At 63.9% G+C, this 15,219-nt stretch overlaps 4 protein-coding genes across 4 annotated transcripts; 1 reads left to right on the forward strand and 3 right to left on the reverse strand.

Annotated features, from left to right (window-relative positions):
• Positions 1–62: 62 nt before the first annotated feature.
• On the reverse strand, positions 63–2,669 carry RPL22 (ribosomal protein L22). Its single transcript, XM_042831641.1, has 4 exons — positions 2,582–2,669; positions 2,157–2,261; positions 1,377–1,501; positions 63–265 (listed from the first exon to the last, which is right to left on the reverse strand). Exons 1-4 carry the CDS (start codon positions 2,591–2,593, stop codon positions 121–123), a joined length of 387 nt encoding a protein of 128 aa, XP_042687575.1. The 5' UTR covers positions 2,594–2,669; the 3' UTR covers positions 63–120.
• Positions 2,670–3,344: 675 nt separating this feature from the next.
• On the forward strand, positions 3,345–8,138 carry RNF207 (ring finger protein 207). Its single transcript, XM_042831807.1, has 17 exons — positions 3,345–3,575; positions 3,662–3,794; positions 3,871–4,015; positions 4,084–4,165; positions 4,243–4,318; positions 4,383–4,508; positions 4,620–4,666; positions 4,753–4,825; positions 4,933–5,001; positions 5,088–5,156; positions 5,245–5,366; positions 6,381–6,570; positions 6,650–6,835; positions 6,910–6,961; positions 7,037–7,154; positions 7,240–7,320; positions 7,582–8,138. Exons 1-17 carry the CDS (start codon positions 3,385–3,387, stop codon positions 7,754–7,756), a joined length of 1,935 nt encoding a protein of 644 aa, XP_042687741.1. The 5' UTR covers positions 3,345–3,384; the 3' UTR covers positions 7,757–8,138.
• Positions 8,139–8,406: 268 nt separating this feature from the next.
• Positions 8,407–11,495, reverse strand: ICMT (isoprenylcysteine carboxyl methyltransferase). Its single transcript, XM_042831642.1, has 5 exons — positions 11,262–11,495; positions 11,093–11,181; positions 10,748–10,917; positions 9,969–10,186; positions 8,407–9,801 (listed from the first exon to the last, which is right to left on the reverse strand). The coding sequence occupies exons 1-5, from the start codon at positions 11,493–11,495 to the stop codon at positions 9,619–9,621; spliced, it is 894 nt and encodes a 297-aa protein (XP_042687576.1). The 3' UTR covers positions 8,407–9,618.
• A 311-nt stretch (positions 11,496–11,806) lies between these two features.
• GPR153 (G protein-coupled receptor 153) lies at positions 11,807–14,025 on the reverse strand. Its single transcript, XM_042831584.1, has 5 exons — positions 13,596–14,025; positions 13,026–13,455; positions 12,774–12,963; positions 12,509–12,699; positions 11,807–12,439 (listed from the first exon to the last, which is right to left on the reverse strand). The coding sequence occupies exons 1-5, from the start codon at positions 13,970–13,972 to the stop codon at positions 11,807–11,809; spliced, it is 1,821 nt and encodes a 606-aa protein (XP_042687518.1). The 5' UTR covers positions 13,973–14,025.
• Positions 14,026–15,219: the final 1,194 nt, after the last annotated feature.

The following is a 15,219-nucleotide window of genomic DNA, read 5'->3' on the forward strand; positions in this document are numbered from 1 at the left end:
GTGACGTCACGCCCCGCCCCGCCCCGCCCCCCCCCAAGTCCCCATCGGTCGGAACGCAGCGGTAACAATTCTTTCCCACAATTTATTCAGGAAAATGTACAAAACGTTTCCAGCTCCGCTTTAGTCCTCCTCCTCCTCCTCCTCCTCGTCCTGGTTGATCTGGAAGTAGCGCAGCTCGTAGCTCTCCTTGCTGTTGGCCACCACACGCAGCCAATCGCGGAGGTTGTTCTTCTTCAGGTATTTCTTGGTCAGGTACTTCAGGTACCTGCGGGACAGAGCGGCTGGGCCAGCGCACGGCAGCACCCCAAGGGCGGGCTGCCCGGCCCCGCTCACCTCCCCCAGCCACAGCCAGCAAAGGAGCGCCCACCTCCAGGCCCCCCCCCCCGGGCTGCGCTCAGCCCCCCCTGGGGAATGCGTGCATTCTGCGTGCAGACACCACAAATGATCCCCACCTGGCCAACCCCCCCCCTTAGGCTGGCAGCCACCACCTCCCCCTGCCCTCCAGGAGGGGGAAAACAAGGCCCCGGTCCCTGTGTGCTTCAGCAGCCCCCAGGATGCGCTGAGCTGAGCATCACAGCGACACCAGCAGCACCATCACACACCAACCTCTTCCCACTGCTCCAAGCCTCCAGATCCCCCACTTGCTATCTCCACCCACAGAAAAAAAAATATATTTTAAAAATAAAATAAAAAAAAAAAACATTATCAAGGCCAGATAAGAGACAAATGTCAAGCAAGAGCCAGGCAGACGGCCAGCAGTATGAGAGTAAGGAGGCTGTAATGGAACAGCCTGGATACGTACCAGGCATGGCCACACAGGTAAAGGCCAGGACTGCCTGCCTGCCACCTCAAAACACCAGCAGGATGCTAAAGGTGAGGCTCACAAAGGAGCACCCCGCTCCAAATTCTGCTCCTGTCAGTTGTGCATCCCACACAGCCGTCCTGCTGAGGTTTCTCAACCACATCTGTCTTAATCACTCAGTCATTGTACCTATCCGCACATGGTGCTTCACCAGGTCAGCACACCTTGATGCAAAGCATCACTTTATCACTTAGTGCTTCCTCACGCATTCCCATTTTAGAGGTTCAGATCTTGCACCTCTGGCACTAACGACGCCATCCTCACCAAGCACTGCAACCCCAGAAAAACAAAGCGCCTCCTCCTGACACACATCCACAGCAGTGCACAGGGAAAACCCAGAGCACAGCTCAATTCCATTATAAGCAAAGGACCCGCAGCCCTCACTGCCCAAACACCCAGCAACCGGCACACACTGCCCAGTGCTGCGGTCCCAGGGCTGTGCAGTGCTGCCTCACCCAGCCCAGGGCTCAGCACAGCCCACAGCCCTGTCCTGCAGCACCCACCACGTTCTCACCTCTTGGAGAAGGGCACCTCTGAAGTAACAGTGATCTTGCTTTTGCTCCTCTCGATGGTCACCACGCCACCGCCCAGGTTTCCAGCCTTCCCGTTCACTTTGATCCGCTCCTGTAAGAACTGCTCCTGTAGGAGGGAACAGACGCTCAGGGCTGCTGGCAGCTGTTCACGCTCAGCACTTCAGTGTTTTGGCCAGAACTAAGAGGAGGCAAAAGGACCACGTGCCACTGAAGAGCAAAGGAAAGCCTTCCCCTGTGGGCCTGGATCCTCTCACATGGGCAAACATTACAGCTCACACCGAGCCAGTCACACCTGCACAGAAGGGACACACTAAAGGCCAAGTGACCACAGCACTGCAGTAAGATGACATCTCCTACATTGTGAGCAGAGCAAGGCATGTTCTGATTTCTCTTGGACTCAACGACCCTTGCAGGTCCTTTCCAAATGAAGTATTCCCAAAAGACACTTCATCACAAACCCACACCTCAGAGACGTGCCTGAATGCAGCAACAAGCAAAGCCTGACTGAAAGCAGCCATCAAACTGTGATGGAACGCAGTGCTCTCCTCCAGCGCTGCTCCTCAAAGCCCACTGTGAAATAAAGCCTCACAGAGACTAAATAGCGCTCACAGATAGGCACATGCTTTAGCTGCAAGTTGCGAAGCAGCAATAAACCTCCACCAGCACCCAGCACTGAGGCTCCAGGCTGCCCGAAGAGTGCAGAGCAGCGAGAGGAGCACAGGGCTCACACACTGCAGGCCGCGGGCGGCCCCAGCACTCACAAAGTTGGCGGCGTCCATGATGCCATCCTCCACCGGGTGCGTGCAGTCCAGCGTGAACTTCAGCACCTGCTTCTTTTTTTTGCCACCCTTCGCCGCGGGTTTCTTCTGCGGGACGGGGAAAGAGAAAAGCAGTGAGGGTCGACGAGGGAGGAACCGAGGGCAGACAAAAGGGACGGGGTGAGGGCAGCCGGGAGCGGCAGGCGGTTCGAGGAGGGAAACAGGGACAGGGCAGGAGCCCCGCACCGCCCGAACCCGGCGGAAGGGGGAGGCGGAGGCCCGGGCCCAACACCACGCGTAGGTCCGAGCTGCGCCGGGCCGGGCCGGGCCCCCCAAGAGCGGAGCCGGGCGGACCGGAGAAGCCGGCCGGGCAGAGCGGAGGGCGGCCCGGAGCGGACAGGAAGGCGAGCAGCGCGGCGAGCACTCACCACAGGCGCCATGGCGGCTCCAGCGAGGGGCAAAAAGGGAGCGCCTCCCCGCGCGCATGCGCGGAAGCTCCCTCGGGCGGCCACCGCGCACGCGCCGCCCCCCGCACCGCTTGCGCCCACGCCGCCGCCGGGCCGCGCGCAGGGAGAGCGGCGGCGAGCGCCGTGCGTAGGCAGCGCCGAACGATCGCCGGAACGATCGATGGATTCCGGCCGCTGCGCGCCGCTGGGCCCCGCCCGCTCGTGTCTCTGCCGGCGGGCGGCGCGGCCTGGCCGAGGCCGGGGGCCGCAGGGGGGGCGGGGCCGCAGGCTGGGGGCGGGGCCGGGGCGAGGGGGCGGGGCCCGGATCCCGCCGGTAGCGGCCACGTGCGTGCGGCGGGGCGCCGCGCCCCGCTCTGGGCAGATGTGCGGTTACGGTGCGGGCGCGTCCCCGCGGTGTTGGCGACACGGAGCAGCCGAGGATCAACCCGTCACGAGGGACACCCCGTGAAGGGGAACGTTCCGTCACTGGGGTCACCCCGTCACCGCGGAGCACCCCGACGTGGGGATCGCCGTGTCACGAGGGACTCCCCACTGGAAGGGACGCCCCAGTAACGGGGATGCCCTAAAGACAGCGACGCCCCAATGACGGGGACACCCGTCGCGGGGTCACCCCACACGAGGCCCCATCCCAAGGCCGTGTTCCCGGCGGCATTGCCCCCCCCCGCAGCCCGCGGAGCCGCCCCGCGAGGCCCGCGGTTAAAAATAGCCGTGCCGGGAGGATCCGCCCCGCGGCGCTGGGGCCGGCGGCGGGGCAGGGGCTGCCGATGGCGGGCGGTATCTTCTCCCCGCTGGGGAGCTGCGCGGAGCTGGAGCAGGGCGCCTGGCACCCGCTGGTGTGCCTGCTGTGCCACGGCCCCTTCCAGCAGCCCTGCCTGCTCGACTGCTACCACGCCTTCTGCGCCAGCTGCCTGCGGGGCCGCGCCGCCTCCGGCCGCCTGCGCTGCCCCCTCTGCGGGTACGGCCACGCGGGACGCCGCGGTGCGTGGGGGCTGCCCCGCGAGTCCCGCCCCGCGCCGGTGCTCAGCCCGCCCCTTCCCTCAGGCATCCCTCGGTGGTGCGGGGCGGCACGGGGCTGCCACCCGTGGACCGCCTGCTTCAGTTCCTGGTGGACAGCTCGGCGGAGGGCTCGGAGGACGCGCAGTGCGCCAACTGCGACCGGCGATGCGCCGAGGCGGTGAGGAACCGGCAAAGCTCGGGACCCCGCTGCGACTTCGCCACCGACGCCGCCGCCACCGCCTCTGTGCCCGCAGGACTTGGACACCATGTGCTTCTGCAACACCTGCAGCCAGCCGCTGTGCGCCCCGTGCCGCGAGGAGACGCACCGCGCCAAAGTCTTCGCCCGCCATGAGATCGTGTCGCTCAGCAAGCGCACCAAAGCCATCCACAAGAAGTGCCGTGAGTACCGCCCGCGGGCGCCGCGCTGTGCCGTGCCGCACCGGGCAGGACGTCCCTGTCCCTTGCAGCACTGCACGAGGAGCCCTACATCATGTTCTCCACCGAGAAGAAGTCCATGCTCTGCATCAACTGCTTCAGGGACATGCAGGGGTAAGTGTCCCCGTGTCCCCATATGCTTCCCCATGGCCACGGGTCCCAGCCGTGCCCTCCTGCCCGCCTCGCCACAGGGAGAGCCGCGCGCACTGCATTGACATCGAGACGGCGTACGTGCAGGGCTGCGAGAAGCTGGACCAAGCGGTGCTGGTAGGTGAGCGTGGGGTCAGGCGCAGGGCCACAGCAGTGCCACAACCTCCTTGCTGCCCCGCAGGCAGTGAAGGAGCTGCAGACATCCACACGGGAGGCCATCGTCCTCCTCAAGGCCATGATCGAGGAGGTGCGCAACAGTGCCAGCGAGGAGGAGTCAGCCATCAATGCCCTGTTCAGTGGCATGCAGGTGTGGGGCTGTGGGGCTGTGCCCGTGGGTGTCCCAGCAGCTCCGTGCCCTGTAGAGTGGTGCTGGCATTGAGCTGAGCTGCAGGACAAAGTGTGCCCGTGCTGTTGGCAGGAGCAGCTCTCTGACAGGAAGAAAGCACTCTTGAAAGCTGTGCAGAGGTGAGAGGCTGCGGGGCCTCGGGTTCCCTCCTGGCGTGCACCGAGTGCCTGGGCAGCTCCTCACGGCCGGCTCCTGCTCTGCACAGCCAGCACGAGGAGAAAGAGAAGGCATTCAAGGAGCAGCTGGCCCACCTTGCCTCCCTGCTGCCCACCCTGCAGGTAGGGCCGGGCCGGGTCACTCACCCCTTGGTGTGCCAAGCCCTGGCTCTGGGCTGAGGGTCAGACAGACCCTGGGGAAGAGGCAGCAGTGACAGCGCTGTGCACAGGTCCACCTGGTGATCTGCTCAGCCTTCCTAAGCTCCGCCAACAAAGCTGAGTTCCTCGACCTGGGCTACGTGAGTAGTGCTGGCACTGCACAGTGTGTGGTGCCACGGTGCCAAGACCTCACACAGCCCCGACCCACCTCAATGCTGCCTTCCAGCAACTGATGGAGCGGCTGCAGAGGATCGTCAAGCTGCCGCACCGCCTGCGGCCAGCCCAGACCAGCAAGGTACCACGGGGCTGACCCCTGCCAACCCCCCCATGGGCAGCCCCAGCCCCAGCCCTGCCCCAGCCCCACTGCCCGTCTCACCCTGCAGATCAACACCGAGTACCGTGCAGAGTTTGCACGCTGCCTGGAGCCCCTGCTCGTGCTCACCCCTCGCCGCTCTGTGGTGGGCAGTGCTGGCGGCATCGGGTCTGGCATCACCGGTGCAAACATGTGAGGTGCTGGGGTGGGGTGGGCAGAGGGGCTGTATGCTGTGCCACGCGTTACCTCCCGCATCGCTGCGTTGCCGTGCCCAGCTCACCCCCCTTCCCTGCCCTTGAGCCTGTCCCCATGAAGGTGGCACGGGGACAGCATAGAATGCAGCTGTGCTGATGAACGACAGGCACAGGGGCTTCAAGTGACAGTTCTGGGAATGGGGCAGGCAGTGCTGGCAGCGGCCACCGAGCAACACTGCGCAGTCCGCAGCCGCACCAAGGGCCATGCCGAGCTCCAGCCAGCGCCGTGCCAGCTGCTGCTCACCGCACACCCCGCTTCACCGCGGCCCCGCAGCCTCTTGGCCCGCCACTATTTTTATCAGAATTTCAGAGAAGTGCCCGGCCGTTCCTTGCTGGGATATATTTAGGCCCATTGATGTCACAGTGGCGCGGGCCCTGCCAGGCGCTGCCGGCTGCTCGTCCCGCGGAAAGGACAAACAGGCGCTGCCACCCATGGGCGCCGCTCCTCGCACCCGGCCGGGCTCTGCGGCATGGGGCAGCTGAGCACCAGGACAACGGAGCTGCATAGTGGGACTGCAACCCTGCACGGTGGGATCGTGGCATTGCTTGATGGGGAAGTGGTGCTGCTTGGTGGGACTGCAGTGCTACACGGGGCCAGCATGGAGCCGGGGGAGGTGGTGGCAGCAGTAGGGGTGCAGGATGGGGCAGAGGCGGGCAGGGAGCTCCTGCACAAATGTGGCTGCACCAAGCTGGCTCCTGCCTCCTTTGTGCCAGAGCTGAGCTGGGCAGTGAGCACCAGTGCGGGGCTTGTTATAGAAGCCTGATTTTGGGGCAGCACAACGTGCTTCCAACCAACCTGGGTACCCGAGTGCAGGAAGACACCAGGGGGGCGCTGGAAGTTTGTACCTCAGGGGTTGGATGTCCTCAGCCCTGGACGCGGTTCCAGCTGCAGGGAGCAGCAGGTCCCTGCAGGGGCCGCCCTCTGCATCCCACCGCCGTCACCTCCATGCAGGATCCCCGGCGGCCAATGCTCCAAGACACTGATGGTGCCCGGCTGCCCCCCCGCTGGTGATAAGATGTCCAGCAGCTCCATGGTGCGGAAGCCGACGCTGCACCGATACATCAGCACCAAAGTGCTGCTGGCCGAGGGCCGCGAGACGCCGTTCGCTGAGCACTGCCGCAACTATGAGAACACCTACAGGGTATGGGGCAGGTGGGGGGGGGAGAGGAGGAAGCTCCTGACCCTCACTGCCCTTTGCTGTGCCTCTCCCGTGCGCGCAGATGCTCCAGGCAGAGATCCAGGGCCTGAAGGACCAGGTGCAGGAGCTGCACCGCGACCTCACCAAGCACCACTCCCTCATCCGCACGGAGATCATGAGCGAGATCCTGCAGAAGTCGCTGCAGATGGATGTGCAGATTGCAGCCCACTACTCCTCGGTGGAAATGATGCGCAGCGTGTTTGAGGAGGTGCGGGGGCAGGATCCCTTCCTCCCTCCCCCAGAGCTGCGTGCCTGTGCCAGCAGCACCGGTTCCCGTTGCAGGTCTGGGAGGAGACGTACCAGAGGGTGGCCAACGAGCAGGAGATCTACGAAGGTACGGCTGACGGGCAGAGCCAGCCCAGCAGCAGCTCAGTGCTGCAGGGCACAGACACGGCACTCTCGTCCCCAGCCCAGCTCCACGACCTGCTGCAGCTGCGGCAGGAGAACAGCTGCCTGACCACCATCACCAAGCAGATCGCGCCCTACGTCCGCTCCATCGCCAAGGTGAAGGAGCGGCTGGAGCCCAGGTGAGCAGTGCGGGTGCTTTTGGTGCTGGGGCCCATCCCTGCTCCCCTTTCTATGCTCAGCCACGTCTGGCTCATCCTGCTGCAGGTTGCAGGAGCCCCGGGAGCCCAAGGATGAGCACACACAGATGCTGCTCAGGGTTGATGACAGCAGTGAGGCAGCACAAAGGTAGGTGACAGCCAGGGTCTCAGTGCAGACAGCTCAGGGCACGGGGACGCCTCATTCCAGCCCCTCGTGCTGGCAGCAGCAAAACCTTGGTGCCATCTGCATCGCCCCACGCCTCTCTGGACGGCAAGGAGGAAAAAGCAAAGCGCTTTCAGGGGGTCAGGTGCCCTTGCGTGCCCTCTGAGCACAAGGGATCGGAGGGGATTAGAGCTCTGGAAAAGAGCTGCTTAACCCAGCGGGCTCAGCTGCCTGCCCCTGCCCTAGGGACAGCTCACCCGGCGGCACGGACAGCAGGGAGCGGGCGCTGGGCAGCCGAGGGGGCTGCACACCCGCTCTCATCCCCGGGGACTCACCCCCAAAGAAGAAGGAGCACCGTGGCAGCGCACAGAGCAGCGGGACCCCGAGCGCAGAGCGGCAGGAACCCCCCGGCTCCAGCTGAGCTCCGGGAGCTGCGCTGCTCAGCATCGGCTGTGAGCGACCGCGGTTTGCTCAGCCGGGGGCAAACGTGGGAATGGTCAGCTGTGTGAGAGCTGCCCTGCGGAGGCACAGACCTGTGTCCAGCACGCCTGGATGCTGCCTGCTTTTGTCTTTCTGTTAGCGGGGGTTGTGGTTTTCCTCGTCGAATGTTCAAACACGTGGCTCGTGCCATCAGCAAGGATGGAAAAACAGGCTGAATGTGGCTGAGTTTGGAGTGTATCGCATAGCAAACATCCGGCTTAGGATGACTGAAAGAAAATTCCTTTGTATTCCCCATCCTGTGTGTGAAAAGTGAAAATAAAAGTGCATAAATGGACTCTGCTCTTTGTTCTGGCCCAGGGCAAAGGGGTTTGCCAGGTCTCGTGGGTGCAGCCCTTCTCAAAAAAGGTTGAAACAATTGAAAAAAATAAATAAATTTGAGCTCACAAATAACTACACAGAAATCAACACTACCTGGTTGTTATATTTTCATGTTTGTTCTTCTCCTCCAAGCTAAAAACACAGTAAAAGAATCTGTCAGTGAATGTTTTAAGCTGATATGAGGAACTCAAGGTTTGATGCTCTGACCGTCACCTCGAGGTCCCCCAATAACAACCAGACAGAAGTTGGCCATTATTTTTTTTTCCTCTTTTATAAAAAAAGTCACAAAAGCGATTCCCATCAGTGCCCTCTTTCCTGAGCTGAATCACAGTATCTTGCCAGGAATACTGCAAGCCCAAAGCGTGCTGACAAGCGACTCATTTCCATTCCAGCAAGGAAGAACTACGTAAAACCCAAGAAAACAGTGAACCTCTTTGGTATATCACAACTGAATAAATTATACCACAAAGCTTGAATAGGAACCATTCCCAAAATGGCAATGTTTAAAATAGCATTAGCTAGCCAAACTTTTTTTGTTTATAGAGAATTTCCCTGGAAGCTTCTCCCATCCATACCAGCATCCCAGGTTTTCCCCCAAACCAAGCACTACAGCTCTCTGGAAGCCCCCTCCCGACTCCAAACCAAAGCCCTGGGATCTCTGGGGACAGAGCTGGCCAGCGGAGACGCCTGGCAGGGCAGGAAGCAGCGTGATTTGGAAGCAGGTCTTGGACGAGCACCGTCTGCACGCGCAGAGCAGACACAGCAAGGAGGCTTGGGACAGAAGCGGCCGGATGGCTCCTGAGCTCACTGAGAGAAACGAGAGCCGCTCATCCCCCGGGCACAGCATGGAGGTGCTGGCAATGCAAGAGTGCCAGGAGCATGGAGGAGCTCCAACAGCAGCATCAGGGGAGCCCCGATGCGTGCCGTGCCGCCAGCTGACATGCAGACGTTCCACAGACCGGTGCGTCCAACAAGACCAGAGAGGTGTGCTCCTGCAAGCTGCCCGAGAAGCAGCCAGGGGCTTGCAGGACCAGGCCTCCAGAGATTAAAGCTGTGCTGTCTGGCTTGTGAGGTCAAAAAGCTTTAAAAATTTATGCCATCAGAACGACAATCCAGCTGGCATCTTTCCAGTGCAGGGGTGGAAGGGCAAAACTCATTCTCCAGAGGAATCAGTCCACATGAGCTTCAGTACAATTCAGCTGTTTTAGGCAGGAGGATCATTTCTCTTTAAGATTGCTATAGGCTAAGTTATCCAGAAGATCCCTGAATGTGCAACGGAGGACTCTTATCTCTAGGAGGATGAACGAGCTGCTGATCTCCTAGTGACCTGGAAGGCCGCCCAGCCCTGCAGCCCTCAGCGAGCGGACAGCTGGGAAATGGGAGCAGGCTGCTCGGCGCCAGCACTATGCATAGTTCCTCACCCAGAGCTGGAGGTTTTCTCAACCGGTCCAGTTCCAGCCCGTGCTACAGTTCCACTTTCACTCCTTTAATAAAAGGGAGACCCGATGGCACCTTCCTTTTGTACTCCAGATATTCCTCTCCAAAAAAGTGAATGAGCGTGATCTCCTCCTCTTCTATCCTCTCCCTGAAGAAGCGCCATGACGCCAACGTGTAGCCGACCACGCAGATGGGATTGCAGAGCAACACCTGCCAGCAGACAACAGCAGTTAACGCCGCTTGGGCTCCACCACGGCCCCATCCCCACAGGGCGCCGACGCTGACAGCCCGCGGTTCTGTCACATACGGGTTTGGGGCAGCATTAACAAGCAATCAGATCATAGGAGGAAAGGATCCGAGGGTTTTGCATACAGTACCTGTGTTCCAATACTCCAGTAAAACCATCCCACGTAAGACGGGTGCCGGAACCACCCATACACCCCACTTGTCACCAAAGTATGAGTGTCCGATTTCTCATTCTGAACAATATGGTTGAAGTTGGAGCCAGCTGTGAGCATGGCAGCTTTCCTCAGACAATCCCCAAAGATCACCATCAATAACCCTACAGTACTCAGCCAGGTGATCTGCTTCATCTCTGCAAGTGAAGAAGCACGGGTCACTACAGGTTCGAGCAGGGGGCTCCGCGCTGAGGGCAGGGGGTGCAGGCGGGACCCCAGGGAGGTCAGGCAGGGTCACAAAGGTGGCAGGGCTTCTGCCCCACCTCAGAGCAAAGCAATGAACATCGCACAGGCTGTGCTCAACACGCTGCCGCTCTGCAACAAGAAAAGCATCAGCTGCTGCAGCCCTGCCCCTTAACTGAGCGAACAGCACCGTCTGCAGCACACAGCGCTGCCACTCTGAGACACAGCATGAAGCAGGGCCTGGCTTTGTGTTGTGAAGCAAAGCTAAGGCAGAGCAGAGCTCACCCAGCAACGCTGGGGTTCAGCAGGAGGCTCAGCAGCCTGGCATTACAGCCACCTCCACTGCAGGGGAAGGACAGCACCACCCTCCACCAAAAAGCAAACGGATTTGCAGACACAGGTAATTTAAGTAAGGCTATTTCTATTAGCAGTACAGCATGACAAGCGTGGCCAGAAGCACCATCCAAGCACATGAGCGGGCGTGTTGGGGACCACAGCACGGGGCTGAGGCTGACCTGGCAGCAGGAGCTTCTCCAGCGTGAACTCCACCCAGGAGGAGAGCGCGGCCAGGTTGTACTCGAAGCTGTGGTTGAGCAGGAATGAATCCAGCGAGAGGCTGCGCGGGTTGTTGATGGCCGTCACCAGGTACTCGGAGTAGTGGAACAGCGACAGCGAGCACATGTACCTGCGGGGGGGGGGGCACCGCGGGGCCCGGGGGTCGCTCGCATCTCGGCCCTGGGGCCCAGTGACCCCTCCTCTCCCGGTGCGGTCCCCCCAGCTCTGCGACACCCCTCCTCCGTTCCCGGCGCCCCCCTCGGAGCACCGGCCAACCCCCCCCCATAGCCTCTCCCGGCCCTCACCAGCCGAAGTGCCGCCACGCGGAACGGCCGGCGCTCAGCAGCAGCCCGCAGCCGAAGGCGAAGCCCAGGAAGCCGGCCCGGATGGCGATCTGCAAGCAGAGAACAGGCAGCGCGCTGCCGTCGGCCCCGAGGCCCAACCCGGCGCCCCCCGCCCCGCCCCGCCCCACACCTTGTACAGCGGCCGCGGGTAGAGCAGCAGCAGCGCCGCGTTCACGACGGCCACGTGCAGGGCGAGCGCCAGGCGGCCCCGCAGGCCCGGCGCGGCGAGCAGGGCGGGCGGAGAGCCCAGAGCCAGCGGCAGCGCGGCCACCGAGGCGCCCAGCAGGAAGGCGGCCAGACTGGCCCGCGCTTCCCGGCCCAGCCGTCCGCGCCGCCACCGCCCGGCCGCCTCCGTCGCCGCCATCTTGGCGGCACGCCCCGCCCCGCCCCGCGTCGCCCTGGAAACGGCCGCGCGCGCAGCTCCACGCCCTCGCCCGAGTTCTCGCGAGACGACCCGCCCGGCGGCGGCGTTCTCGCGAGAGAGCGAAAGCCCGCGCCTGCGCGGTCGCTGGGGGACGCCGCTCGGAGCGCGCGGAGCCGCCCCGCCCGCAGCTCTGTGCAGCGTTTTTTATTGAAAACTGAAAAACACGAACGGCGAAAAGGAGCGCGGCCGAGCTGCGGCCCGAGCTGCCGGCGAACGGCGCGCTCCCTCGGGCCGTGGCCCCGCGCCGCGCCCTATGAGGCCGAGCCGATGGAGTCCGACAGGAAGGTGATGTACCCCGAGGAGGCGGACGGCGAGCTGAAGAAGCTGCTGGTGCTGCCCCGCCCGCCGTCCCCCAGGCCCGGCTGTGCCGCCCACGGCTCCGCGCCCGGCCCCGCTCGCCGCGCCCGCCCCGCGCAGCCACCGGCCGGCATCGGGACGGGGAGCCGCGCCGGGTCCTCTGACGGCTGCCCCGGTACCGCGAGGCCGGGCGGCCGCCGGGGCTCCCGCTGGAGAGCGGCTAGGGGGAAGGCGGAGAGCAGCGCCCGGTGCTGCGCCGCCGCGGGCAGCAGTGCCACCGAGGCCGACCGCCCCGTGCCGCCCGCCGCCCCCCGCTCGCTGCCGAACGCGTGCAGCTCGGCCAGGCGAAGGTCCTCGCGGGAGAGGTGCGGCGGCACGGCCAGGCTGTCGGCGGAGCGGCGGCGGAAGGCGAGCCGCTCGTCGGGGTGGGGGCTGAAGCCGTGGTGGGGCCGGTCACGATGGGGGGCCAGGAGCCGGGCCAGCCCCGCCGCCTCTCCGCCCGGCCCCCAGTGCTGCAGGTATGCCGCGACCTGGCTGCTGGTCCACAGGTCTGTCTCGTCGTGAGAGAAGCGACGCAGTGGGGGCACCTGTGAGAAAGCATTGTTAGCACTAGGGGCTGCGGCTCTGCTGCCCCAGCACCCGCCACCCACCCTCACCTGCAGGTACTGCATGCGGTCCCCCGGCTCCGTCCTGGCAGGGCTCACTGGGGGCAGGCTCTGCTCCAGCACTGAGAAGTCACGTGTGGCAATAGGGTCCAGCACCAGGACCTCAGCCGCGCAGCCATACTCGTAGGGGCGGTCGTACACCAGCTCTCCTGCCACGGCCACTGCACCCTCCAGGCTGCTCTCTGACAGGAATGGGTGTGCTGTCATTTTGGGCACACCCTGCCCTCAGCGCGTCCCCCCCTGCCACGCACCCCACCTTCGTCCTCATCTTCGTTGGCCAGCACGGTGCGGCACTTCTCGCAGACAGCACGCGGGTTGGCACGGTAGCGGTCGCAGGCCCAAAGGAAGAGGGGCAGGAGCAGGGACTGTGCCAGCGAGCACCAGAGGAGACACAGCACCATCCACTCGGAGGAGGTGTCCGAGCGCAGGCTGGCAGCGCTCACCACCTGTAGCACCAACCCGTCACCAGCAGCCCCACACGCCCGCACCCCTTCCCTGTAGCACTCACCAGTACTGGGAAGCCCATCAGGATGTCATAGATGAGGACAACGATGGTGATCAGATAGGTGATCTGCAGGGAGGTCTTGACAGACTCAGATCCATCAATGGAGGAGCGCCGCTTGCCCTGGGCGTCCTCCACCACGATGCTGGGCACATGGAAGCGGCTGTTGCTGGCATCGGGGCCGCGTCGACCCAAGACAGTGTGGAAGAGAGCAATGCCAATGCAGACGGCACCAACAGCCATACTGCCCCCAATGAGGAGCAGGAAGCAGACGCCAAAGCCCAGGCCAATCTCTGTCACGACGAAGCGGCAGTCCCTGGCGTAGAAGCGCTCGGTGGTGTCGTGCCACCCCACTGCCGGCAGAGTGGAGAGGATGAAGGAGACCATCCAGATGCCCATCACTGTGTGAACGGCTTGCTTCCGTGTGTTGCTCAGCCTGGGGAGAGGGGCAGAGCCCACGGAGTGCTAAGCACAGTGGGGTCTGCATGCCAGTGCTTGCTGCCCTCTCCCTGGGCTCCGGCACAAGCACTGAATCTCGCCTGGGGATGTGATATGGGGCAGATCGGGCTGAGGTACCTGTAGTTGACAGGCCAACGGACCATCCACATGCGATGGTAGGAAAGGGAGGTGACAGAGAAGCAGGTGACCAGTGTCAGGGTGTAGAAGGTGGAAACAAAGACCTTGCAGAGCCCCTCGTTCCACTCGTAGCCTGAGTGCCACCGCCGGAGCTGCACCACAGCGTATGTGGTGATGGGGATGGCGGTGTTGAGGATGTGGGTGCCCGCCAGGGAGCACAGCAGGAACTCCAGCGGCTTCCACTTCTTCTGCTTGGCACTGATGCTGAGGATGCCCCAGGCGTTGGCGAGCAGCGAGACGCCGGCACACGCCAGCCAGGCTACCGCATTGCCAGGCAGCTGCTGCTCATTGTGCATGGTGGAGGGATGGGGCACCATCGGCAGGGCGCTGCGGGGCTGCGGCCGGAGGCATCCTAGGGCACGCTGCGCTCCATTGGGCGGGCAGTCCTGGCTGCTGCCAAGGCCAACACCTGCAAGTGAGTGAGGCTGTCAGCAGCACCACAAGGCACCCCGCAGTGCCACCACAGCCCGGCCGGCTTTTCCCCACCGAGGAGACGCCTGAGCTCACGGTGCCCGCCGGCACTGCGGCCTCTCGGCTATAATTAGACTCCTAGGGATGGGGCGGCGAGAGGCACTGCTGGCACAACCGCCTCACCCTGGGCTCGGGGGGCTGCCCGTGTCCCCGCACTGTGATGTGCAGCGCAGTGCTCGGGGACCCCGCACGGGGCACAGCTCAGCACCCAGAGCTACCCGCACGGCTGCCAAACGTCAGGAGCTATTCTGGGCTTTCCATTAGAAGATTTTCTCTCTTAAAAATAACTATAGGAAAACCAGCCTCCAGAGCCTGCTGTACCGACAAGGGAAGCCCGCAGCCCACGCCGCAGGCGCCCCGGGAAGTTCCCGAACACCCCACATCCGCGGTGCCGGCCGCGTGGGTCGTGCAGGGGCTGCTCCTCCACGCGTGACAATCCCCGCACGGGGGCACCACTCGGCCGTCCCCGAGGGGCTGTGCAACGCGCTGAACAAAAAGAAGGAACAAAAAAATAAAAAGAAGAGGGGAAAAGCATCCGCTCTTATGTAACCGCGGCCCCTCCGCATCCCCCCGCGCGCGTCTCGAGGGATTTCGGGGCGCGGGTGACACCGCCTGGAAGCTCCCCGGTGCCACCCGCCTCGGCGAACCGCTGCGCGGACGGTCAGCGGACGCTCCGTCCTCCGCGGATGCTCCGGAGCCGGCAGCCCCTCTCGCTCCCCCCGCAGCCCGGCCGCGCCTCCCGCTCCCCGCCGAATCTCGGCACCCCCGCACGGCTCGGGCCCCCCGAACGGACCCGGGCGGCCCGGAGCGGGGAGGCGTCGTCGGGCAGAGCTCCGCTGCCTCCCCGCGGGCCGCACGGAGGGGCCTCCCGGCCGCAGCGCCGCTCTCCCGGTCGCTCTCCCCCACGGCCGCCGCCGCCCCCCGCCCACCCTCGGCGCCGCCGCCCCCCGCCCGGCACCGGAGCCCCGCGCTCCTCGGCTGCCCGACGGCGGGTGCACCCTGCGGGCGGCGGGACGCCGCGGGTGCCGGGTTCGGTGCCGGTGCCGCCCCGCCCGTACCTGCCGCCGCGGGCGTAGCGCAACCCGGTGCCTTG

This window comes from Centrocercus urophasianus, unplaced genomic scaffold (assembly GCF_019232065.1).
Source record: "Centrocercus urophasianus isolate 14NV4802_14NV808 unplaced genomic scaffold, USGS_Curo_1.0 seq_36, whole genome shotgun sequence".
NCBI lineage: Eukaryota > Metazoa > Chordata > Aves > Galliformes > Phasianidae > Centrocercus > Centrocercus urophasianus.

Bases quoted from the DNA above. Each gene is read 5' to 3' on its own strand.
- RPL22 (XM_042831641.1), bottom strand. The intron at 1,502-2,156 runs GTGAGTGCTGGG...TCCCTCCTACAG, and splicing joins TCATGGACGCCGCCAACTTT to GAGCAGTTCTTACAGGAGCG. The intron at 266-1,376 runs GTGAGAACGTGG...TCTGTCCCGCAG, and splicing joins GAGGTGCCCTTCTCCAAGAG to GTACCTGAAGTACCTGACCA.
- RNF207 (XM_042831807.1), top strand. From the start codon at position 3,385: ATGGCGGGCGGTATCTTCTCCCCGCTGGGGAGCTGCGCGGAGCTGGAG. The intron at 3,576-3,661 runs GTACGGCCACGC...CCCTTCCCTCAG, and splicing joins CTGCGCTGCCCCCTCTGCGG to GCATCCCTCGGTGGTGCGGG. The intron at 7,155-7,239 runs GTGAGCAGTGCG...ATCCTGCTGCAG, and splicing joins AAGGAGCGGCTGGAGCCCAG to GTTGCAGGAGCCCCGGGAGC.
- ICMT (XM_042831642.1), bottom strand. From the start codon at position 11,495: ATGGCGGCGACGGAGGCGGCCGGGCGGTGGCGGCGCGGACGGCTGGGC. The intron at 10,918-11,092 runs GTGAGGGCCGGG...CCCCCCCCGCAG, and splicing joins GCGTGGCGGCACTTCGGCTG to GTACATGTGCTCGCTGTCGC. The intron at 9,802-9,968 runs GTACTGTATGCA...GTCTGCTGGCAG, and splicing joins ACTGGAGTATTGGAACACAG to GTGTTGCTCTGCAATCCCAT.
- GPR153 (XM_042831584.1), bottom strand. From the start codon at position 13,972: ATGGTGCCCCATCCCTCCACCATGCACAATGAGCAGCAGCTGCCTGGC. The intron at 12,964-13,025 runs GTGAGTGCTACA...TTGGTGCTACAG, and splicing joins TGATGGGCTTCCCAGTACTG to GTGGTGAGCGCTGCCAGCCT. The intron at 12,440-12,508 runs GTGAGGGTGGGT...GCTTTCTCACAG, and splicing joins ACCGCATGCAGTACCTGCAG to GTGCCCCCACTGCGTCGCTT.